Below are 25,452 nucleotides of genomic sequence, written 5' to 3' on the forward strand. Positions count from 1 at the left end.
CAAACAGATACACCTACACACACACACACACACACACTCTAACACAGGGGAAGTACTTATGCTAACACATCATTTATAAAGCAGCCTGTACTATCTTGGGACTTTTCAGCGGAGCGACATGACTCAGATCCCTTCGATAGAAAAACACTGTCAACGCTGCAGAGAGTGATCCAGAACGACGCCAGCAGAAGCTCACATCGCACAGCCTCCTGAGGCCTGTGAAAGACTGCAACAAAGCGTAGCTGGAGGACGGAGCCGCAGATAGGATCATTTACAACAGGTCATTTCGAAGGGGCCCCAGGATATAGGGTTCAGGAGCCTTTGAGACATGCACGTGGGGGCGTGGTTTGTAGGGTATGCAGCACAGGCATTATGCACAGCTGTTTATAGAGGGCTGTGTGGAGGCACAAACTGCAGACCGGGCAGAATTATCCTTCCCTAAAGTCACATAAAACAAACACACACCAACCACAAACAAACCCTGTGATTATATACACAGAGAGGCACTTTTGCGCGCACACACGCGCTCGACGGACACACACCATGTAATTACACACACGCCACGCTACATACCCTAAATGTGCACATTCGGCATCCGCTCATATGTTTAGCCTCTGGGTTGGACTCCACATTTACTCCTACAGAATAAACATAGATAACACACACATAAACAGACACATATTTCTCTCCACGTTTCTCCCGCTCCGCTTCTCCCAGAGACACTAACGCACACACACATTCCACACACCAAGAGTGTGTAACCTACTTCCATGTTTTCTCAGACTGAAAACAGACAGACCAGCAGCATCTGTGTCCTGGTTGGTTGACGTTTGATGGGTGTTTGTGGGGTGTGTGTGTGTAGTGTGTAGTGGGAATCATTACAGTGGCTCTGGAGGTTGTGTTTCGAAGGTTGCGTTGGGCCTTAGGGGCTGCTGTGGTTATGTGTGTGTGTGGGAGGGTGTGTGGGGCTGTTTACAGCTGGGTTGGATGTTATAAGGAAGTGTACCGGGATAGTTGTGCGGATAGAGATGAGAGAGGTGGAGACCTGAAAGAGAGGGATGGGGAGAGTAACATGGAGGAGTGCAGCTGGAGGAGTGGAGGAGAAAGAAGCAATGTGATGGTAGGACGTGAGAGGGAGAGAGGAAGAGAGAGAGAGATGGAGGGAGGGAGAGAGGGAGAGGGGGAGGGAGAGGGGGAGGACTAGATCATGAGACGATGGAGGTCTGGTTTGGTGTTGCTTTCGGGTTGTTTGTTTGGTGTTACGCAACAACCTGCTGATTTAGTTACAGCAGCCCCGGAGTGTGTGTGTGTGTGTGTGTGTGTGTGTGTGTATGGTAGCCTCTCGATGTGGGAGAGGGGGATTTCTGTAAAAGACTGAGGTTGCCCCTAGCAACAAGCTTCATTGTGAAACTGATCCTTGTTAGACATAGACACACACACACACTCCAACCATGCATGCTCTAAGATGTCTTTTCAGCACTTCCTGGTGTTGGGAAATTACTGCTTCCCCCCATAAAAGGCACACACACACTTACACACACACACACACACACACACAGGCACACACACCCACAGGCACACACACACATGCACACACACACACACACACACACACGAGTGTGGGCACGTATACTTTACAGAGACACAGACCCAGTTTAGGGAAACAACAGCCCTGCCTTCTGCTTTGGGCCCCTCAAATTTCAGCTTCCTCCAACCTCAAGTCAATTTCATAATCGAAATGCAGACACAGCTCAGGAGATGCAGTGTAGAGGTATACTATTTCTCCATCTCTTTAAGCCTGGCTCAGGATTAGGTTTGCTGTGAGGGACTTTGATGTGGTCAGGTTTCCAGATTCCATTATGGTTTTATTGGCTTTTAAAGGCATCATGTTTCCACCGCCTGGTCTTAGAGAATCATAAAGCAAGTATTAGCCTCCACTCAGATCCGCTGGGTAGCTGCCTGCCAGGATGTCCAACAGGCTGCGATTCATACAAGATAGAGTTAGCAACATTTATGCGTTTGCGCTGACATTCTTTGATGTTCTTATTCTGAAGGAATTAATTAAACTGTTGAATCCTTTGTTTGTTTGTGTATGATGTGTTTATAATGATGATTGCTAGAAAAGAACTTGCTAGAACATGTTTTTCTGAGGGTGGATTCAGGTTGGTAACGGATCACTAAATGTGAGTTGACCCCACACCACAGAGTGGTCATGTTGAGTTGAATGGTTTACTGAATTAGGAGAGAATAAAGTGAAACTGAGAGATTAACTCTAAAGAGAACTTTGTTGAGGTCACTTACCCTGTGTAACCTATAGAACCCTGACTAAGGAGTTACCAATACACACACACACACACACACACAGATCTTTCAACACATGTAATTTTCTGTACATGGAAACGATACATGCACACCACATACAGTATACTCATTGTTCCATGAATTTCCATATAAATGGTTTGAGAAAAGTAGCTATCCATGTCCAGATGGATATCAGTTGGATCTGTCTTTGATTCTGCCACAGAAAGATTGTCAGAATAGCCACTACAGAAGTAGCACAACTATCTCCTGCCAAACTTTGGGCTTTAGATGCTGTGCTCTAGGACGATCCCTCCATGTTGCGTGAGGCAGACAGATGCAGAGTCCACTAATGGTACCTCTCTGCTTGCTTTAAGTGAAAGACGTGCGTGTGTGTGTGTAATCTTTGCATGTATAATCAAGCAAAGTGGTCACAATGACATAAACCAATGTAGAAGCATGCTAAAAAAAAAATTCTCCCTCTCTCCCTCCTATTCTTTCTCCATCTCTCCCTCCCTCTCTCTGTCCTATTCACTTTGTCCACCTCTTTTTCGACCCACTCTCTCTCTCCTATTGTCTTTCTCCATATCTCTCTCCTCCCCATCCCTTTCCTCTCTCTCTCCTATTCTCTTCATCTCCCCCTCCCTCCCTCCCTCCCTATCTATCTCTCCCTCCTCCCAATCTCTCTCTCTCCCAGGGGCAGACCTCGTGGTCCCCCTCTTCGGATCAGGAAGGTTCCTCGGGGAATGAGTTCTACGATGACGAAGACCTCTTCTCAGGCTCCGGCTCTGGCTGTGAGTATGTGTGTGTGGGAAGTGTGTGTTTGTGTGTGTGTGTGTGGGAAGTGTGTGTTTGTGTGTGTCTGTGGGAAGTGTGTGTGTGTGTGTGTGTGGGAAGTGTGTGTGGGAAGTGTGAGTGCGTATGAGTCTGTGTGTGTGTGTGTATACTCTCTGAACCCTTTGGATGTAAAGAGGTGACAGCTGCTGTGTTTAAGTCTTCTGCTGTGGTTCCCTCCCCCCCCCGATCGGTAGTCAGGCTAAACACAGGCACCAAGCACACCAACGCAAACGTACAGATCGCTCAAATAGACTGTAGTAGGTCATTCACATGCACAGACCAGATTTCCTACAGAAATAGAATTATAGAGGCAGACACATATAGTCATGCACACACTCGAACACACACCCGCAGAACCAACACCCAGATTCCACCAGATTAAGTGATTTTATTTGCTGAAATCTGATTACTGGCTGTAGATCAGATGATCACACACAAACAGATGTGTGTGTGTTTGCCAGTCTGTCTTTAGGTCTATTCATGTAAGAATTCTCTTAACTCGAATCACAGGTGCCCCATCATCTTTATTAGAGGTCTGTTGTTGTAGCTTCAGCAGGCCTCTCCCAGGATGACTCAGTCTGGCTCTTATATCAGTTCAAACACTGCGCCAGTGCCCTGCTAAATTACTGTTTAGCGCAAGGAGTGGCACAACACTGGTGTTGAGAAAACAGCAGAGCTAATGGCTTTGGTCAAACGGTGACATTGGCCTTTGGAATGCGAAGAGTTTGACCTGGGCCCTGGAAGCACTGTCTGGTGTAACAAAGACAGTGCTGTTCTGCGTATATATCAGTCTGCATCAGCTCTGTTTGATCTGCAACCCAAGAAGCCTCACTGACACGAGAGAGGCAAGAACTTGGTCATTGAATTCATGAGGGGAAAAGTCACTCAACAGCATCTCTCTCTCCCCACCTCTCTTTCTTTCTCTCTTTCTTTCTTTCTTTCTTTCTCTTTCTTTCTTTCTTTTTTTCTTTCTCTCTTTCTTTCTTTCTTTCTTTCTCTCTTTCTTTCTTTCTTTCTTTCTCCCTCCTCCTTTCTTTCTTTCTTTCTATCTTCTTTCTTTCTCCCTCCTCCTCTCTTTCTTTCTTTCTTTCTTTCTTTCTTTGTCCTCCTTTCTCTCCAGTTCCAGATCTGAAGCCGAGACCTACGGCTGCAGGAGTGGTTTTCACCACAGAGGAGCCCGTCCCGCTATCCACGACACAGGCCACTGGCCCCGCCCCCTCAGCGCCCCCCGCCGCCGAGCCCAGCCCCAACCCCGACCCCACCACACCACTGCCCACCGAGGCCGAGGGAGAGAGCGGGGCGGATTGGGAGCGGGATAGGGAGCAAGAAAGGGAGAAGGAGAGGGAGAGGGAGAGAGAGAGAGTCCGAGAGCTGGAGCGAGAGAGGGAGAGAGAAAAGGAGAGGGAGCGCGAGAGGGAGAGAGAACGTGAAAGAGAGAGGGAGAGGGAGAGAGAGCGGGAGAGGGAACGAGTGAGGGCAGCGCAGAGCACCGTCTCCCCGAAGTCGCCCGATGCCGTTCCCGTGACGACCACCGGCTCTACCGTTCCCACCGCGGAGTCCGCCATGCCGTCTAGTGGGCTGGAGGACCTGGTCACCACAGAAGAAGATGAGGATGTCTACATCTCGCCAGAGCCCAGCACATCCTATCCCGACATACCTCTGGACACCACCACAGAAGAAGACATGCCCACCACAACAGAGGCCACACCCGAACCTACGACAACTCCACCCCTGCCCACCACCGCCGAGCCCTCCACAGCAGTCAAAACCAACGCGCCCTACAGGCCGAGGGCCCCGGTGACCACGCCCTCTCGGGCGACTCCCACGGAACGGACAACACCCCCCCCCACCGCCCTCCACAACACAGGTGGGCTTGGTTAGCAACAGACACCAGCACAGGTCAACATCACCACCAACAGAGTTAGGTGGTCGAGGTGGTCGTTCGTTGCGTGGTTGTGTTTTGTGTGGTTGACTGTTTGCCAGCGGTCGTCAGACTGCTGCCGTACGGGCTGCTTCTATGTTGAAGGTTTATCACTGCATCTCAGATCTGGATGGCTGCATGGAACAAGCCCTTATATAGTAAATGGCTACTACTTAAAGTAGAGCTAGTTTCTGTGATCTGACAGAATGATTCTGCAAATGCGTACCCACATTTTATAGCCTTGTATTGACTATTTCTGTGGTTAGCTCCAAGGTTAATTACACAGTGCTGTTTTGGAGTTTATTTAAATCTTGACATTTTCAAGACACAGACTCTCATTGTGTAAATGTTGTCTGGAACAGGAACTAGGAAAAGTGATTTTATTGAGGTTTGGATGAATATCAAGACAGACATAAGGCAACCAATGAAGTTACACTTTTAACATCTCTCCTTTTCCCTCTCTTTTCAACCCTCCTTAACTCCCCCCATCTTCCCTCCCCCCCCTCTCTTCATCTCCATGTTTCCCTCCCTCCCACCCCCCACCCCCTCCCTAGGCGCGCCCGGAGGAGGGTAATAACGAGGTGGGGGTCGTGGGACCCAGCGGAGATTTCGAGATCCGTGAAGAAGACAGGAGGCAGAACAACAACGAGCTGGGGCGAGACCGGAGCCTGGACGTGGGGGCGGGGCCTGACCTGGTGGGCAACACGGTGGACGCAGGAAGCTCCGCCGCCCAGCTGCCCCAGAAGAACATCCTGGAGAGGAAGGAGGTTCTGATAGGTAGGACTGCTTGTCAATCACTCGGACACGGGAGGGTGCAAAGTTTGCGTGACATTTTTTTTCTGGTGGTCTATCTACTGGCCACCATTGTCTGTCTGTCTGTCTGTCCATCTCCTTGTTTGTCTGTGTTTGCCTGGATATCGCCTGGATAGTACCAACTATAGGTTACTTACTGTAACGTAGCTCACCTAAGCACACCTGACCTCAGTACACCTGAGTATCGTAGCACCCTCCAGACTCCTGCCTCACCCTCCAGCCTCCTGCCAACAGAAGTAGTCTCCTCTTGTTCTTACCCTGGGTGAGGCACCAAGGATCCACTGGTCTAATCAACAGTTGAACATGATCAAATCTGAGGGTGTTTCAGAAGTAAAGATGGGAAGATCAGTGAATCAGTGCCCGTCTGAGAACAAGCTGTGTTAGTCTCGGATAGTCTCACTACCTCTCTATCTCTCCCCTGTCTCCCTCCCTCCCTCCCTCCCTCCCTCCCTCCCTCCCTCCCTCCCTCCCTCCCTCCCTCCCTCCCTCCCTCCCTCCCTCCCTCCCTCCCTCCCTCCCTCCCTCCCTCCCTCCCTCTCTCTCCCTACCAACCTCCCTCTCCTCTCTCTCTCCCTGTCGCTCTCTCTCTACCTTCCACCCTCTCTTTGTCTCATTCTCTTTCTATCCGTTTCAGTTTTATCTGATCTGATTGGCTCTCTGTCTTCTCTCCAGCTATTCTGATTGGTGGGCTGCTGGCTGTGGTTTTCGCTGACTTCCTGGTCATCGGTAAAGAGCAGGAACCAGCAGGCTTTAGCGTGTACCTGTGGTAGCCACACAGGGATTAAAAAAAAACACAACACGGCTTGCATCTATGGCTGGTTGTGGCACATTACCACAGTGCGTCAGAATCACACCTGGGTCAAATAGCAAAGTCGTCTCAAAAGTGCAAACTGGTACGCGCCCCGTCTGCTTTGCAAGCAGACCAAGCACACAAAGGATTTGAAAGATAAACAGATTCTATTTTGATCCAGGTCTGGTAGGAAAGGCACTTATATATTGATGTTGTAAGAAAGAACATTCCAATGTTATTGTATTTGTTAAGGAAGATAACAAACTGTTCAGGATGTTTGCAATTTTCCTTAGAAAGATTTAATGGTATATTTACCTTTTTGGAGGCACAGTTATTAACATGAATAAACATACACTAGTAACACACCGCTCGTACATTTTGATATTGTGAGCCTAGCCTAGATTAAGCTGTCTCTAGCTTCTACAGGCCTTTGCTTTGTGTTGAAGTGTTTAGAAGTGCTTTTAGGTCATGCGTGTTTAGAATTGATAGTAGATTGCAGTGTTTAAAAACAAAACAATGCAAGACAACTGTGAGGTGGTTGCTAATAGCATTTTTTGTCTCGTCCTGTTTTGTGTTTGCCTGATAACCTGTGTCTATAAGCCTATTCAACACTATTTCCCTCAAGTTTTGACCTATTTCTCTCTCTTCCTTTCTCCCTCTCAGCGGTGATTGTGGGAGGTGTAGTTGGAGCTCTGTTCGCTGCCTTCCTGGTGATGCTGCTGGTCTACAGGATGAAGAAGAAGGACGAAGGAAGCTACACGTTAGAAGAGCCCAAACAGGCCACCGTTACCTACCAGAAACCAGACAAGCAGGAGGAGTTCTACGCATAACCTGAGCAGAGAGACACAGAGAGAGAGAGAGAGTGAGAGAGAAGAAGTGAGAGAGTGTGCGAGAGAGGGAGAGAAACGGGAAATGGGGAGAGAGAAATAGAGCTTGGCTCGCCACTCAACCCCTCTTCTCTTCCCACCTCCCTCCTTCCCTTCCTCACCTCCACCCTCCCCGTCCCTCTCTCCTCTCCTCCTTACCAGTCCCTCTTGAGAGTGCCTATCTCTCTGTGGACTCTGAACTTTCTTTTCAACAAAAAAAAGATAAAAAAAAGATAAAAATATATCAGCAGAAAAAATAACCATAAACACATACACAAAACAGTTTTTTTTTCAGTAAATGTTGTTATTAATATTATACAAATTATCGTTCTGATGTTATGAAAATGATTTCGTAAAAACACAAGCTCTTAACCTGTGTTCCAGCACAAAGTTCCTCTTCTATTCCACAGAGCGAATGAGATAGACAGACAGAGGGTCGGGGTGAGAGGACTATGGAGAGACAGAGAGAGGAGGGGTGAGATGGGGAGAAAGAGAGAGGAGGGGTGAGATGGGGAGAAAGAGAGGGAGACAAAGGAAGAAGAAGAGAAGAGGCGTATAACCCGCCTTAACCCAAACACATCAAGTATCTGATTGGCCACACAGAGACAGAGACAGGGGTCAAAGGTGAAAGGAAAGGTCTCTTTGTGCCTTCCATCCTTCTGGTGCTCACACACACACACATACCCCCACACACACACACACACACTCGCCCGCACGCACACACAAACACACATACCCACACACATGTCTGCTAATGGCTCTGACCCCTCTCTCTGTGCTTGGCCAATCAGAACAGGGATCTCAACCCTCAGTTAACATTCTCCCAATCTCAGGAGAATGTTTTGGAAACATTCGCGTAGCAAGCAAAGGATGCTGGTGCTAACACACAGTTAGCAGTGAATCTACTCCTCTAAGCTGTACAAAGATGACTAGTTATGGATAGTAATAATAATCAATAATATATCAATGTTCCAGGCTGGATGGTAAAAAATAATAATGCTAATAATAATACGTCAATGGGAGGATGTGTATTTAGCAGTTTTAAAGGTTTATATGTAAATATGAGCATATCTTTCTTTCATCACTCTAACCATTTGCATGATCATGAAGAGCTTCTATCGAATCACATTCATAACCTAAATGAGCTGTGCTCTCGTCCACACACACATCGCACGCACGCAAACACTTCCATACACGTGCACACACACACACACTTACACACACATGCACAGGCACTGGCACACAAACACAAGTATAGTCATATCATCTGATGTACATTAACTTTCAAACACTCGCTCTAAATATCAGAACAATCTTTATCATCATCATCCTCGCGAGTGATATGAGTGAGTTTAGGTGTTTCAGTATGTTATTGATTAGTTATCAATCAGTTGCTGGTTGGTTAGCGTTTGGTCTATTGTGTATAAGCACAACTATGTATCCATACATCCAATCCCCTTGCATGCTCACTTTCTTTGTGTTTCACCATTGGCTGTCTGTTTAAAGGGAGAGGGCCATTGGGACTGAGGGAGGGGTTAATACAGGAAGTGAGGCTCAGAGAAGATCTTACCTTCCAGCACAGATCTGGGACCAGCTAATCTGTAGCTATTCTGATGAGCCGAGATCAGTGAGAAGGGGGGGGCCGCTTCATTCATCACAGGGGGCCTCTCTGGCTCTGAGGGGGGAGGGGAGGGGTTAGGAGACAGGGGGTTGTGCTTCTATCTAAGATTGTAACAATAACCACACCAGTGTGACTGGACTAGTAGCTTACTATACTCAGTACTGTAGAACAACTGCATGGGAGTTAAACTATACTAGTCTTGGTGTGTGTGTGTGTGTGTGTGTGTGTGTGTGTGTGTGTGTGTAACTGAGGGGTGTGTACAAGGTGGAATGTATTGTGTGTAGGTATTCATTTACCTGCTCCAGCAGTTCAGATGCTCTTCCATTGTCAGGTAGTCATACCTGTCCCCCTCACCAGAGTGTGGAGTTCACCTGACACCCAGCTCCTGTGTGTGTGTGTGTGTGTGTGTGACAGTGTGTGTGTGTGACAGTGTGTGTGTGCACCTCACCAGCCCTCTCTACCCACTTTTGTGTACTTCCCCTGGTGTGTCCTCTCTGTTTAGGCAATAGACGCCACACCGATTTCACACCAGACTCTTGTTCCCACTCACGAGTCTGTGCAGGTGTGTTAGTGTGTGCACGCTTGTGTGTTTAGTCTGTTCACCGCTGAATGTCGGACCGTCTGTCCATCGCAGCGGATGTCACACACTGACTGTGTCTCTCACCGTCTCGTCTGTTTGTGGTCTGTAGCAGGACAGACCAACTGACACGAGATTCCTTCCTCACAGGCAGGAATGATCTCAACAACGTACTGTCTTTTCTAAAGTTACCTTCAAATTGTGTTTGTACCCATTTTAAGCCTGCATAGCCAAATAAGAGAGGTGTGTGAGTGTGTGTGACGGAGGGCGTTTGTGAGTGAGTGAGTGTGTGTGTGTGTGTGTGTGAAGCCTACAGAGGCTGCACTACTCTGTGTTTGCTGTTACCCATCCTGTTTTTATACATTTGCATTTTTTAAGGCTGAGTTTCTGTCATTGGCTGAGTGAGCGAGAGGAGGCGGACCCTCCATGCCACAGCCCTGTCACTAATCTGCCACTCTGTTCCAAATAAAAGACCTGATTGGGTAAACTTTGTTTCTCTGTGAATTTATTGGCTGTGTGATAACTAATGTGCATATCCTGCTAAAACAAATGTTGCTAAAAGGCACTTTCTCATATACACTGGTAATATACTATAATATACTTTTAAATCTATGATCTCATTTTATTTTGAATGTATACAAGCTACCATAAACAAAACTTTATTGAGTGGACTTTCCAACATATTTAGTTTCACTTTCAGAGTAAGCATGGGGACACATTCAACTTAATATTAAATGGTTCCAAAGTCCATCAAAGCTTGAACTGGAACTCAAATAAAAAGTCCCCTGTTCCATTAAGATTCAACTAATGAATTCAGTTTAATAAGTATTATGTTAGATAAGATTTGCCTGGAGGTCAAATCCCAGTCCAGACCATCCACCCCAGAGCACTCTGAGGAGATAGAGAGAGGGGGAAGGGAACGGGGATTAGGAAGAGAGACAGAGAGACACACAGAGAGAGAGAGAGAGAGAGAGAGAGAGAGAGAGAGAGAGAGAGAGAGAGAGAGAGAGAGAGAGAGAGAGAGAGAGAGAGAGAGAGAGAGAGAGAACAGGATCGAAGGCCAGGGAGGCGTAGAAAAGAAGAAGGCTTTTGAAAAATAAAGGGGAGAGGGCCTAAAGATTTGGCAGTTCTGCTGGCTTTCATTCCTCCCCCCATCTACTTGGATTCTGCTCCGAGACCTGGTGGAAAATCAAACAAGGAACTGACTAAAACAACGGTGCATTTAATCGAAGGAAGGATTGTTAACAAGCAGTACTAAGATGCCTGAGGGTCATATTGTCATTGCTGCCTAACCCTGTTAAACTGTAAAGATTGGAGAATAGATTTGATACAAAAATACCCTGTTGTTGAAGGAAAGAGATACTTCATGAATGCTCTAATGTGTCTGTGTTTCAGGAGAAAGTTATTAAGTTATGATACATATATATGTATATCATATGGCAGTGTTCAGTTACATATTATGTTTAGCGATGTGAATAATATGAAACTGATACAGAGATTAATTTGAGTGCGGTGTGACAACTGGTTAAACAAGGTAGTCGGAGAGAATTCCGACTGATTAGCGCACCGTCTGGTGGATAATACTCGTAACTACATCAGTCAATGTATGACTGGGTCAGAAACATCAAACGAATTTGTTTTTATTCTTTCACAACCTAAATGTTCTTGTATATGTACAGAATATAATATTATCTAGACGTATATGTACATCAATTCAAAGTTCACGTGCGACCGTACAATTTGAAATAGCTTATAGGCTACATTTAGTTTTTACAAATCTCCAGATGTTTCTGGATTGGAATTCTGATTGGCCTGCTCAACCTTTCATCTTCACGTGATGATCAACTTCACAGCTAGCTAATTTTGTCAATCAATCAGACTACCTTTGCCTTCAGTCTGAATAATTCGTTTTCTTTTTCTAATAACACGGACACTTAATGGAATGTCTATTACCACTATGAACATATAATTTAGTTTGTGATTCGTGATGGATGAAAGCCGTGAGACAGTCGGTGATTTCGGTAAGGAGGAAATTTACGTATTATTTCGGAGCAAATTGAATAATTGGTTTACTGTTCGAGACAACAGACACAATTGCTTTATTACACTAGCTAATTGGTTTGATGCATACGTCAACCTGGAAGTGTTTGTAAAATATGTTTTCGCATTGTCATTGAAACTTTTGAAAGCAAGAGAACTGTTGACCCAAACTGGTCAAAGTTTGGTTATTTTTTAAAGCAAATTGAGCTAGGTTAATTAGCTAACAGGTGAGGTGACGTTGACTTCACACAACTAATATCATGACACGACTGAACAGTCACGAGCCCCTCAGGAACAAACGTTGTCAAGCTTAAAATGCCGATATAGTCATATACGTCTAATGTTGCGGTGCCAAGAAATAAAAAAAACTTTACACAAACGTCTATTGTTAAGACATATTACATCAAGACATTGAACCGAAAATCTTCACATACTACAATTGAAATTCTTTGATAAGCAGTTTAGTCTCTCTGTGTGTGGCTGGGGAATAAGTGTGTGACACCTAGTACACATTGTGCCCTTGTACAGACTGCTCTAGCCTACTGTGTGAAGAGTTGGAAGGTGTGGAGGAAAATGGCCACGGAGACAACAAGACGCAGGATGAGGAGGATGGAGAGAGAGGGGGAGAGAGGGAGAGAGAGGGTGTGAGAGAGGGAAGGACTGAGAGGGAGAGGGGAGGAAGAGAGAAGGAAAGAAGGAGAGAGGTCGCCAGGGGAGAGGGAGATGAGACAGAGACAGGAGTGGAAGTGGAGGAAGAAGAGAGAGAACATGGGGAGGAGGAGAAGGAAGGGGAGGAAGAAACAAATGGAGTGATCATTGATGAAGGGGGCGTACATGGAGCGGAGGAGAGAGCGGAGGAGGGGAGTGAGGGAGGTGACGCATGTGAGTCCGCTGTCACTGAGAAAGGAGAGGAGGAGGAAACGCTAGATTTCCAGAAGGGAGAGGAACAGATGGACGGCAGGACCAAGACTTTCTGGATCGGCAGCGAGAGCGCTGACGTCAAGGAAGCGGCGTGGGGCGGCGTGGACAGGGATGGCGGCGAAAGAGAACGAAAGTTCGAAGACGGAATACTGCTGGAAGGCCTGGCCGAGTCCTCCGCCGTCATTGGACCAAGCTGTGACCTATCAGACTCTGGCTACCTGAGCTGTGAGCCAGGACTCTACTGCCCTCCTGGCCCGCTCCTCTATCCCCCACCACCCCAGCCAAGCCCATCTGGCACCAGCCCCCCCCCCAGCTCCCTCCTCCCTGACCTCCCCCCTCCTCCACCCCCTCAGCACCTGCAGGTGAGCGCAGAGGAAACGAGGGGCAGGGGGTATCCTTTAGTGCGTTCATCTCAATGTTCCCGCTTTCAAACTGTCGACCTGAGAGACCTGGTGTCGCCCGCTCAGGTGACTCAGGTGTACGCCACCCGCCACGCCGTTCACTTCAGAGCGAGGAGGAGGCGGGGCCAGGAGCCGCCCTTCCCCATGTTGCCGGTGGTAACTGTTGCCGAGCCTACGGACCCGGCCCTGGCCCCGCAGCCCAAGAAGAAAACACGCACGCTCTACAGCATGGGTGAGGACAGTGTGTGTGTGTGTGTACGTTTGCATGAATTTGTGTTGATCTTCTGAATGATGTGTGTTTGTGTGTGTGTAGATCAGCTAGAGCAGTTGGAGAGTATGTTTCAGGAGGAACACTATCCAGACGCAGAGAAGAGGAAAGAGATTGCCGCCACAGTGTGTGTCACCCCTCAGAGGATAATGGTTAGTACAGCTCTAGTCTCCTGGGGGACTGAGGCCAAGAGATCAGGTAGAACTGACAGAATCGCCCAGACAGGTTGAGGAGGAGGTGGCTGTAAGCCTGTTCCACTTTGTCAATATCTCTGCCTCTCTCTCTCTCTCTCTCTCTCTCTCTCTCTCTCTCTCTCTCTCTCTCTCTCTCTCTCTCTCTCTCTCTCTCTCTCTCTCTCTCTCTCTCTCTCTCTCTCTCTCTGCCTCTCTCTCTCTCTCTGCCTCTCTCTCTCTGCCTCTCTCTCTCTGCCTCTCTCTGCCTCTCTATCTGCTTCTTGCTCTCTCTCCCCCTGTGCCCCTCTCTCTCTCTCTCCCAGGTGTGGTTCCAGAACCGGAGAGCTAAGTGGAGGAAGGTAGAGCGTTCCTCCTCAGCCAAACCAGAACACAAACAGAGCCGTAAGCACCGCAGCAGCCCTCGCACCGGCCACTACCCGCTTCTGGCCCCGCTGGACCCTCTCACCAGGTCAGTGTCCTCGGGGGGCTGAACCACAGGGGTTGGTCCCAGGTTAGTTGTTGTTGTTTGGGTTCTGGTTTAGGTCTTGAGCGTGATGCTTCTCTTTGTAGGGGTGCAGCATTTTCCGGAAACATCGCCCCTGCGCCTCCTCCCCCTGCAGCCCCCCTGCCCAGCCCGCCCCAAAATCTTGCCCTCCTACAGTGCCCTACTAGCCAGCCTACAGAGTCCTACAGGTACCACACAAACACACACACACACGCATGATTACCATGCAAAACTTGGATAAAAGATTGTGTGGATTATCGTTTTGGCTAATTTCCCTCTGTGTGTGTGTGTGTGTGCAGGGAGAGGGGCAGGTCCAGCGGGGCATCAGTCTGTGCCACAGGGGGGGCACGGAGCGTCAGTGGAGACCTGCCCCCCTCCCATGGTGAGCCCGCCCCCTCTACGGCGGGCCAGCCTGCCTCTCGTCGGCAACTACAACCCCCTGAACACTGCGCCCCCCCTCCACAACCCCCCCGCCCCCACCCCCTCGTCCTTCTTCCTGGACATGCTGGAGGGCAGCTCCTCCCTCCCCCATGCCGATCCCCCCGCTCGAGAACCCCAGGGGCTCAGCCTACAGACAGAGTCTGGGTCAGTACGGCACAGTAACACAAGATGATTACTATCATAATATCACTGGGTTAGCTTGCGAAACCCCAAACAGGGGACTTAATGTCAAACAATGACAGTTCTGGTGAGCTGATAGGACGGTCGCACTGACAATGGCTCTGCATGCAACACACCGTTTTTTCTAGAATAACCAGTAGTGTTACACCCAAAATGACCTGTGTCATACTGTGTATATGACACCGAAATCTCTTTGACTTTGAGTTTAACTTTGTCATAAGGTGACGTGTTTTTCTCATCCTCAGCTCTCTGTTTGACTATGGGGAGTCCCTGGGCCATCAGAGTGGCTCGTTATCCTACCAGCTCCAGCCCTCCTACCAGGCCCAGAACCACAGCCAGAACCACAGCCAGGCCCAGGCCTCTCTCCCTCGCCTGGCCTACCTCAACCCCTCCCCCTACCTCCCTCCCAATCCCTCAGAGTCCAACCCCACCTCCTACCTCACCTTTGGGTCTGGTGGAGGAGGCGGGGTGGTGACCTATGGCGGGGGAGGCCCCGCCTACTTCCAGTCCCAGAGTGGAAGCCAGATTGTGCTGCAGTCCGGACCACATGGTGAGTCGCCGAGAGACAGCCCTCTCAGATCGAGATCCTTAGAAAGACATGCCTCTGGTTTTACTCTGTGTGTGTGTGTGTGTGTGTGTGTGTGTGTGTGTGTGTGTGTGTCTAGCGGGAATTGCAGCATACCAGACCTACCCGTGGGGTGAGGTGTACAGCCAGCCAGGCATGTTCCAGCGAGCTTCGTGTCCTCAGTACTCAACCAGAGACCACGTGACAGCCTCCTCCTCCTCCTCCTCCTCCTACCCCTACACGGCCTCCGTTCCCAATCTGCTGCCCCACCGAAACTACCCCAGAGGGGGGCACGGCCCCCCACACCCCCAGAGACCCGCCGCCAACACCACCGCCTCCATGTCCGCCCCGCGGCCCCCGTTCTCCAGAGCCGACGGCGCCCTGCCCAAAGCGGGCCCGCCTCTGGTTCCTCACGTGAGCCCCGCCCTCCCCGAGCCCCCCCTGGAGCCCCCCTGCCTGAAGGCGGAGTACGACAGCCCCAGGGAGGTCCACAGCCATTTCCAGTGTGACTTCTCCCCCATCCACTTTTGACCGTGTGTTTTTTGGTCGTTGTAAGAACGTGCTGATGCTCCTCTTAGATCTTTGAGATCTTTTCACTGTTGTTCCAAAGGTTCCGGAATCTAATATATGTGTGTTTGGTTGTTAGTGTTCTATTTGTGTGTGTGTTTTTGGATTTTGCATATTGGAGAGTAAAAGTAGTATTCAAGTTTTTGTTTAGATTACAGGGTTTAGATTACAGGGTTAATTGTTTCGATTACAGAAAAATACGTTTATTTCCTCTTAAACCATTTAAGGGTTGATGACCGTGTTTAGCCACTAGAGTGTGCCATTCTCCGTGTAAGAGATCACAATGTTGAACATTACAGTATCTTGCCTCCCTCAAAGGATGTGTTTGTCTGTGTGTCTGTTAACTAGCGATCCAAACAACATCTCAGTTTATCCATCTCCCTTCTTCTCCTCTTATCAAAGATATTTGGTGTCCAGTTTGCTTTGAGTTTGATTTGACCTTGAGGGAATTTTAAAAGTGAGGATTTAATCATTGAAGAGAGGGCTGGTTGATTAGATGGGGAGGGGGGGGGGGGGGGGGGGGAAAGGAATACATATGTATGAGGTGAGGAGGGTGAAATGTGAACTGGAGATGAGGAGGGTGTTGATAGAGGTGGGAGAGGGCTTGGTCTAGGGAGGACGGGGGGGGCTGGGGGAGGGGAGGAATGTGTTTAGATCTGGTGTTAACACAGAGACCATGGTTATGTAACTTCTGTATTTAGTTTTTTTTAATGAACCTCTCTCTTCCTGCTCACTTGTTACCAAGCTGTTGCTGTTGGCAGGAGAGGTGATGTAGAATCCACACACACACACACACACACACAGCACCACACGCACACCCTCATTTTGGATACAAAATTAGAAAATGCACTTGTATGCACACACTTTCCTTCATATCAGAAGGAGAGAGGCCCGCGGACCTGCACAGGAGCGCTGTTCATCTCTGGATCTGTCACAACAGCACGTTTAACCTCAGTTTGTCTCAGCTCTATAGGCATCTTTGTATGTGTGTGAAAGCATAGAGAAAGGCAGAAATTGTGTTATGGAGAAGGTTTTCGTATAGGTTTATGTTTGTGATGGAATACAGTATGTACAGACGTGTGTGTGTGTGTGTGTGTGTGTGTGTGTGTGTGTGTGTGTGTGTGGGATGGCCTCTGTCCTCCTCGTTCCCGCCATCTAAATATTGACTTGGTATTCTGAGATGCAAAAAGGGAACTTGTTTCAATATTTATGGATGTGGTCAAACACGAAATCCTTACAGTCTTTCCTAACCCGCCTCTTTCTCTCTCTCACACACACACACACACACACACACACTCAGAAAGAAGGTAGATGAAGAAATCTTTTCATTACATAAACACAGTCTGGCCGCTGTGTGAGACCATTATGTATGACTTGTTATGTTTTCATTGCGTAGATTTTTTGTAGAGGCTTTAAATGAAAGAAATGTATAAAAGGAGAGACGGGGGAGGAGGGAATGATGAGAGAAAAGAAAGAATAGGGTGGTGGGGGAAAGAGGAAGTCAGGAGGAGATGAGTGGAAGGACCTGGGCTAGATATCGGAGAGTAACAGTTCTTTCAAAACAAGTTCTGAATTGTAGACAGGGTTAGAGTTGGGAACCTAAGATACGTGCACGTATTGTAGTCCCCGACTTGCTAATATTGTCGGGCACAGCTAGTTCCATGAGTGTGTGTATGTTCTTCCAATGTTGGAAACCATTCCTAGAGATGGCATCCAGGAATATTGCCTTGCTTTCATCTGTCGCCCTGTTGTAAAACACGTACACACACGCACACACACACACACACACACACATCCCCTCTGTTGACTTTGCTGTGTGTTGAGTAGGAAGTCTGTCTGGGCAGTTACTGTACTGCTTCACCTCACATTCCCCCTCCACTCCCCCCCTCAATCAGGGCTTGTTCAGGTGGGGGGGGGGGGGGGGGTGTGTGCTCAAGGGGAGGGCGGGGGGGGGGCACCAAGGAATGTGGGGTTGGGTTAGGTGGGGTGGGATGTCTGGAGGAGAACAGGGGTCTCTGTTCTGTGTTCCATGTTAGAGAAGGATGGGGAGAATATTTTGATGAGAGTGTGTGTTCTGTTTAATGTCTTGACTAATGGGGACCAGAGCTGGCCTGACTGTTACTGAGTGTGGGAAGGTGGGAAGAAGAGACAGACAGGCGCAGGAGTCGACCCATACAACGCTTAACCACCAAATAAGTATAATGGACATAAACATTGCAGTGGAAATTTGGTGCTTTCCTAAGAGAAGAGAGAGGAAGGGAAGGACACATTGCACAGTGTTGTAACACGCCCCAGTAGAGAGAGCCAGAGAAAATGGAACAACCTGTACTGTATGCAGGTAATCATACAATTTGACACACACACACACGCCAGAAGCCAAACCTCTCTCTCTCATCCTCTCTGATACAGCGGACAGAGATCCCACAGTCAATCAGACTAAGTTCGTTAGATGTTGCATTCCATAAACACACTGTGAAACATCTGTGCGTGCGCACACACACACACACACATCTATGGCCAGAGTAGTGGGAACACTGTATGCTGTGTATGGTGGCTCGCTTTCACTTCCGGACCATAAATGTGTGTTTGCTATACGAGCGAACACCGGAGAAAAGAGGAATTCATGTTGGTGTTTATTTGAGCTTTTTGCCAAATCCAACCTGGGGTGGTGCTGGCCCGCACCCTGCGCTAAGCCCCATGAGGTCCTGTACCCCCAACTTCACACACACACACACACACACTGTCATGGTACACGTGTATATCCCACACACACACTCACTTGCCCACTCAAACACATACAGAACATACACACACATACACATAGCCACACACATTGCATATAGTGAATGCAGACTCCAAAAACACACACACACACACACACACATACATACACACACATAGTCACACACATTGCATATAGTGAATGCAGACTCCAAAAACACACACCACACACACACACACTCACTTGCCCACTCAAACACATATAGAACATTTATACACCTTTTACACTCAAATATACCCGTCCATCCTACTTACATCAAGGTGTGTTTGTTTTTCCATGCCCACCATTTAAGATCCTCCCAAAGCAGGTATTTCCCTCTTGGACACGCACACACACACACACACACTCCACGCACACACAGTGGGGGTATAGAGGGGGGCTCTCTGTGGGGAAGTGTGAAGCAGTTGCATTGATAACCTGCAGTTGGAAGAGAGAGAGTCTCACTTTGTGGCCGTCCCTGCGTGGTCCTCTTCTCCTCCTGCCCTGACACCCAGTCTCCCTCACCCAGAGTCTCCCTCACCCAGAGTCTCCCTCACCTGGGCTCCTGTCTGGGACTGCGTCTGGTCGTCCGCTTGCTCGCTCGACCCTCCACTCCGCTCCTCCGCTCCGCTCCTCTTCCCTCGGTCGTCATGACGCACTCACCGCCGTTTTTCCTGCTTCTGCTTGGCCTCATGGGAGCTCACGCCACCGTGGACGTCCGCACCGCTGCCGCCATGGGTAAGATCTGCTCTGATCTGGTCTGGTCTGATCCTGACCTTCAGATCTGACCTTTAACCTCTAAAGCCACAATACAGTTAAGATTGCTAAGATTGACTCTTGGTCCAAAGTGTGTGACTGATGCTTTTGAAGATCATGCTGTGGACGTACTGTCCGAGACTTCTTCCCTGTCTTAACCCCTGGGGTGATTACAGTTGAGTTATATTAAGGGAATGCCAACTAGCCTCTGAGTTTGACACCGAACTCGGATAGTGTAAACCTGCAGGCTCAGACCTCCAACAGGTTCCTGTGGTCCATGCTGACCCTCCAGGTTCTTTGTGGGGGTACCGTGTGAGGGAGCAGTGTGGATCCACCTCAACGGGCTCCAGAGCTGGATTTAACCTGACTAACCTCACTTGAAGGATTCTTTCATCTTCATCGTTTTAGGTGATACTGGGTGTCCATAGGTGGTTAAGAACTGTTTTGTGGAAAGATAATGTGGGATTAATGGACATTGTGTGGACTGGATTGATATGAGACTTGAAGTTTTAATTTGACGATGCATTTTATCCTTTTGTTTCTTGGTATACATGTGAATATGGTTTTCAGGTCTGTGGGTTGGGTATTGGGTGTGCAGATGCTGTGTGTGTGGGTTATATACAGTGTATGTGTATGTTCAGTGTTGGATGGAGGAGGGGGGGGTGAGATATGGATTGAGGGAGGGAGAGAGGTGAAGGGAGAGAAGGGAGATCAGTGATGTTTAATACCCGTCTGTTTCAGGGATCCTACAACTCCTAAAATGTCAAATCAATATTTCTATCATTCTGGATCTCTTTAGCTGACGTTATGATTGGATTGAATGGTAGTTTCGGTGGATATTTATTCTGGAAACATTTATTTTTGTGAGGGTGATTACATCTTCCCCAATCTCTATATCCTTGTATCGCTTTATCTCTCTTTTTTGTCTTTTTTATCTCTCTCTCACATACCCTCTCTCTCTTTCTCTCTTACTCTCTCTTTCACACACACACACACACACACACACACACACACACACACACACACACACACACACACACACACACACACACACACACACACACACACACACACACACACACACACACACTAGAGGACTGTTGATAGGCAGATACACACACAGCTTTAAGTGCTTCGTGACCTCAAACTGGACAAACTGGTTGATCGATCTTTTGATCTGTTTCATGCGTATCTTCCTCATTCCTTTTTGAAACCTGCTGTCCATTCCTCCTCTCATCACCCGTTCCCTCCATCCTCGTGATCTGCTACTTTCTTCCCTCCTCCTCCTCCTCCTCTCTCTTCCACAACCTCCCACATCTCCCTCTGCATCTCACCATCCCTACAAGCCCCTCCCCCTTCTCTCTAGCTCTCCTCCCACTGCTCACCTCCTTCCCCCCCTCCTCTCCTCTCTCTACACTCAGTCCAGACAGACGCACAATGTGAAGTTTGTTTCCTTCAACAGTTTGCCCATAAAAAACATAACTTCATGATTGATTACCATGAAATGGGCTCCCTTCATCCACTCATCCTAAAATAAACATTCTATTCAGATGATGGAACAATCATCTCAATTGTAATTCTTGGATCTTTATATATATATCCAATTATATTTAATAATTGATCCTGATGGTTCTCTCTGCCTGTGTAGCGGCTGGACTGTGCAACACCCGTCCCACCGACCTGATCTTCATCGTGGACAGCAGTCGCAGTGTGCGCCCGTCAGAATTCGAGCAGGTCAAAGTGTTCCTGGCCAAGGTCATCGAGGGGCTTGATGTGGGCCCCGATGCCACCCGGGTGGGAGTGGTCAACTACGCCAGCCGTGTCAAGAACGAGGTGTGTGTGGTTGTGTGTGTGAGGTTGTGTGTGTGTGAATCAACTCTTGTTTGAGGTTCAGGCCACCGTGTTACTGAACCAACATCAGGATTCAGTTTCGAACTAATATGGCAGCAGGTTCATCCGACCACAGCTGTGACCCAGGCCACCTGTTGTGTTGCTGCAGGTATCTCTGAAGACTCACCGCACCAAGGCAGGCCTGGTGAAGGCTGTGACCAAGATCGAACCCCTCTCCACTGGAACCATGACCGGTCTGGCCATCCAGTTTGCCTTGAACGTTGCCTTCAGTGAGGCTGAAGGGGCGCGGGTGAAATCCCCAGACATCAGCAAGGTCTGACCCTCACTCACTCACACACACGCACGCACACACACACACATGCACACACTCTTACACCTTGGGCTCCCTTATTTCATGCATATCCGCCATCCTCCCTGCTCTACTCCCCCTCACACACACACACACTCACACGCACACACATGCACACACAACACACTCACACTTACACCATGGGTTCCCTTATTTCATGCATATCCGCCATCTTCCCTGCTCTACCCCTCCTCCCCCTCCTCCCCCACCCCCCAGGTTGCCATCATCGTGACAGACGGCCGCCCCCAAGATAACGTGCGCGAGGTTGCGGTGCGCGCCCGCGAGGCAGGCATCGAGCTGTTCGCCATCGGCGTGGGCCGCGTGGACATGAACACGCTGAAGCAGATGGCCAGCGAGCCTCTGGACGACCACGTGGACTACGTGGAGAGCTACAGCGTCATCGAGAAACTCACCAAGAAGTTCCAGGAGGCTTTCTGTGGTAAGAAAGACATGAAGGAATGAAGAGAGGCATGGGGGAGAGGGAGGAGAAAGTTTAGCCGGTGAAGCTCGGTTAAACTCACTCCTCAAGTATGTAACAGGCCACCCGCGTCAATGAATAGCTAGCTTTTCGTTGGCGTAGCTGGTAGTGGTCGTGCTTGGGATGCCCGAGGTGGAAGGTTCGATCCCAGCAAGGGGTGAACATCGGCCAAGTGTAGCTCTGATGGAGCAAGACCAAGTCTGTTACATAAAATAAAAAATAAAGAAACTAGTGCCATAATACACAACGCACGAGGAGTACACAACCGCCACAAAAGCAGAGTAAGTTATCAAGATCCTCCACTTCACCAAGATCCGCTCCTTCACCAAAGGAGCTGGCCTGGTGGGCTTGCACCCATGGTAAGGTTCAGGGGCTGCATTTCATTTCAAAACATTGTTCCCTGCCCTTCTGTTCTGTTTTATAATGTCATGCACATCAAACATGTTCTTTTTGGAGAACTAAAGGGAGTGAAAACCTTTTTGGAATGAAATGCAGCCTAGCTTTTCAGCGTCCCTTTCTGTGTTTGGGGCGCAACTGAAGCGCCTGTGATTAGTGTTCCCTTAGGGTTGATTCAAAAGTATTTTCCAATCAGTGAAGCTCCTTAAAAGGTGGAGCCTCCAGCACTTTGACTGGCACCTACTTACAGCCAATCATGTTGCAGGGATTCCCAAAGGGGTGGAGCTGCACGTGCACAGGTTTGGGTCGTAATTGGACGAGCCTGTACCATAATTTGGAATCTAATTGGATTGGTACAGATTACTTCAATACTTCCCACCCTGTCAAGTTAGTTTAATGGTCCACTCTGCCCATATGTTAATATAAAATCAAAATACATTATTTTGAAGATCATCAACTCAATAAATCACAGTGGATCATTAAAATATTACATTTTCCTCAGTTTTCAAACTGACATAGTTTTATTCTCATCCCTTAACCCCTCACCACCCGACTGTGTGTGCGTGTGTGTGTGTGATGTGTTTCTGTGTGTTTTTGCTGTTTGTGTGTGTGTGCGTGTGCGTGTTTTTGCTTCTGTGTGTGTGTATCTCTGCATGCGAACCACAGTGTCGGACCTGTGTGCCACTGGAGATCATGACTGTGCGCAGGTATGCATCAGCAGCCCTGGATCATTCAAGTGCGCCTGTAAAGATGGCTTCACCCTAATGGCCGATGGGCGCAGCTGCAGTGGTGAGTGTGTGTGTCTGTGTGTGTGTGTGTGAGAGAGAGAGAGAGAGAGAGAGAGAGAGAGAGAGAGAGAGAGAGAGAGAGAGAGAGAGAGAGAGAGAGAGAGGGAGAGAGAGAGAGAGAGAGAGAGAGTGTCTGTTCCTAACACCGCCCTCCCTCCCTCCCCACCTCCCTCTCTCCCCCCTCCCTCCCTCCCCACCTCCCTCCCCCACTCCCTCCTCCCCACCTGTCCTCTCTCTCTCCCTCCTCCTCAGCCTGCAGCAACGCTGCCACAGACGTGGTGTTCCTCATCGACGGCTCCAAGAGCGTGCGGCCGGAGAACTTTGAGCTGGTGAAGAAGTTTATCAACCAGATCGTTGACAAACTGGACGTGTCGGAGGCCAAGGCCCACGTGGGGCTGGTGCAGTACTCGAGCGCTGTCAAACAGGTGGGTGCGTCAGTGTGTGTTTGTCTACGTTTGCATTTGAGCGTTTGTTTGTTTTAGAAACAACCTCATACGTGCACCCTTTTCTCGTGTTTATTTTTTTTCAGGAGTTCCCCCTCGGTCGCTACAACAACAAGAAGGACCTGAAGGATGCTGTGAAGAAGATGGCTTACATGGAGCGTGGGACCATGACCGGGCAGGCCCTGCGCTACCTGACCGACAGCAGCTTCATGCCCTCCCAGGGGGCACGGCCCGGGGTCACCAAGGTGGGCATCGTCTTCACCGACGGCAGGAGCCAGGACTATATCGGAGATGCCGCCCGCAAGGCCAAGGAAAATGGTAAAAGGGGAGATGGAAGGAGGCCAGGGGTGTTTGCTGAAGGAGGGAGGTGGGATTTGGGGGGTGTAAATGTTCTAGGAGCTCTCGGTGAGAACTCGGAAGGTCAAAAGAGTAGCTGATGGTCAAATGAGTAGCTGAGTAACGGACTGTTTTTGAATCTAGGTTATAAACAAGCAAGGGGGAAAAAACCCTGAATGTACCACCTGTTTGGTGTTTGTTTCAGGCTTCAAGATGTATGCCGTGGGAGTCGGTAATGCGGTTGAGGATGAGCTGAGAGAGATCGCCTCAGAGCCCACTGGGGAACACTACTTCTACACCGCCGACTTCAAAGCCATGACCCAGATCGCCAAGAAGCTGCAGATCAACATCTGTCAAGGTCCCACACACACACTCTCACACACACTCCCTCACACACACCCTCTACGTAAACACACCTCTCTCACACGTATTGTGTTCCCAGATGTACCACAAAGGTTTTTCGGTACCATGCCTTATTCTGAGGCGGTTCTTCTGTTCCACAGAGGAAGACCCTTGTGAATGTGACTCCCTTGTAAAGTTCCAGAAAAAAGTAGAAGATGCCCTGCAGTTGCTAACGAAAAAACATATCCTTCAACTGTCGAGCGCTTCAGGATGTGTGATTGGTGAGAAGGGGAGATCTACGTGTGAGTGTTTGTGATTGGTTAAGATTGTTGTGAATGTCCTTGAAGGTTCTGTCCTCTGTCTGTGGATTCCTTGACTGTGATTTCACTGGAGACCGTCTCCAAGAGGATTGCTGCGCTGGAGAACAAAATCGTCTGAGCACTCACACACATCCCTCGTCAATAGCGCCCCCCCCCTCTCCACACACACACACATACACACACACACACACACTATTTACTTCCTGTACATTACAGAAAAGGAGCCTGTGAGAACCTGGACCCCTGTTCTTTTCCCCTCCTTTCCTTCCCCTGCCCTCTTTATCTCCGCTTCTGTCTGTCTCAGCTTGTCCATCACTGGTCTCTTTGGAGACGAAGCACTGGTTGCCATGTCGACTGGGTAGAGATCCCTGGTTTGTGTGTGCTCCTGAAGGTCTTCCCCCATTGGCAGCCTCTGTGTGTGTTAATAAAAGTCTTCCCTCATAGGGAATCGGTGATTGTACACTGAAGGGTCCTCACTAAGGCAGCTTGCGTATACTGTAAAGTCTTCCTCCATCGACAGCTTGCGTGTGCGCACTGAAAAGTCTTCCCCTATTGGCGGCCTCTGTGTGTGCACTATAAAGTCTTCCTTGAAGAGAGTTTGTGTCCTGTCATACCCCAATAGACCATCACCTTTACATTTTTATCTGTTTTTTTTCTCCTCTCTATCTCTCCTTCCTCCTTTGCTTATACCTTCCCTATTTTTCCAAAGGTATCTTTCATTTTATATGGAATATATATATAAAGGTAATTTAATATAAGACTGGTCTTGAAGATACATGTGTTCATGCTTTTTTATTTTCCTAAATAAAGATGATTCAGGAAGTAAACATTGCAAGATCCTAAAACTG

General features: G+C 48.6%; 2 protein-coding genes across 2 annotated transcripts in view; both read left to right on the top strand.

Annotated features, from left to right (window-relative positions):
- Positions 1–9,199, top strand: part of sdc3 (syndecan 3) — a 16,256-nt gene extending 7,057 nt beyond the window's left edge. The window contains exons 2-6 of the mRNA XM_067256312.1: positions 2,996–3,092; positions 4,256–5,002; positions 5,419–5,444; positions 5,611–5,833; positions 7,323–9,199. Of these exons, the coding sequence (XP_067112413.1) occupies positions 2,996–3,092; positions 4,256–5,002; positions 5,419–5,444; positions 5,611–5,833; positions 7,323–7,489 (1,260 nt within the window). The 3' untranslated portion in view covers positions 7,490–9,199. The remainder of the gene's footprint in view (positions 1–2,995; positions 3,093–4,255; positions 5,003–5,418; positions 5,445–5,610; positions 5,834–7,322) is intronic.
- A 9,996-nt stretch (positions 9,200–19,195) lies between these two features.
- On the top strand, positions 19,196–24,722 carry matn1 (matrilin 1). The gene is made up of 10 exons (XM_067256313.1): positions 19,196–19,283; positions 20,950–21,134; positions 21,301–21,465; positions 21,718–21,940; positions 23,042–23,164; positions 23,416–23,588; positions 23,693–23,924; positions 24,148–24,300; positions 24,446–24,539; positions 24,632–24,722. The coding sequence occupies exons 1-10, from the start codon at positions 19,196–19,198 to the stop codon at positions 24,720–24,722; spliced, it is 1,527 nt and encodes a 508-aa protein (XP_067112414.1).
- Positions 24,723–25,452: the final 730 nt, after the last annotated feature.

This window comes from Osmerus mordax, chromosome 18 (genome assembly GCF_038355195.1).
Source record: "Osmerus mordax isolate fOsmMor3 chromosome 18, fOsmMor3.pri, whole genome shotgun sequence".
NCBI lineage: Eukaryota > Metazoa > Chordata > Actinopteri > Osmeriformes > Osmeridae > Osmerus > Osmerus mordax.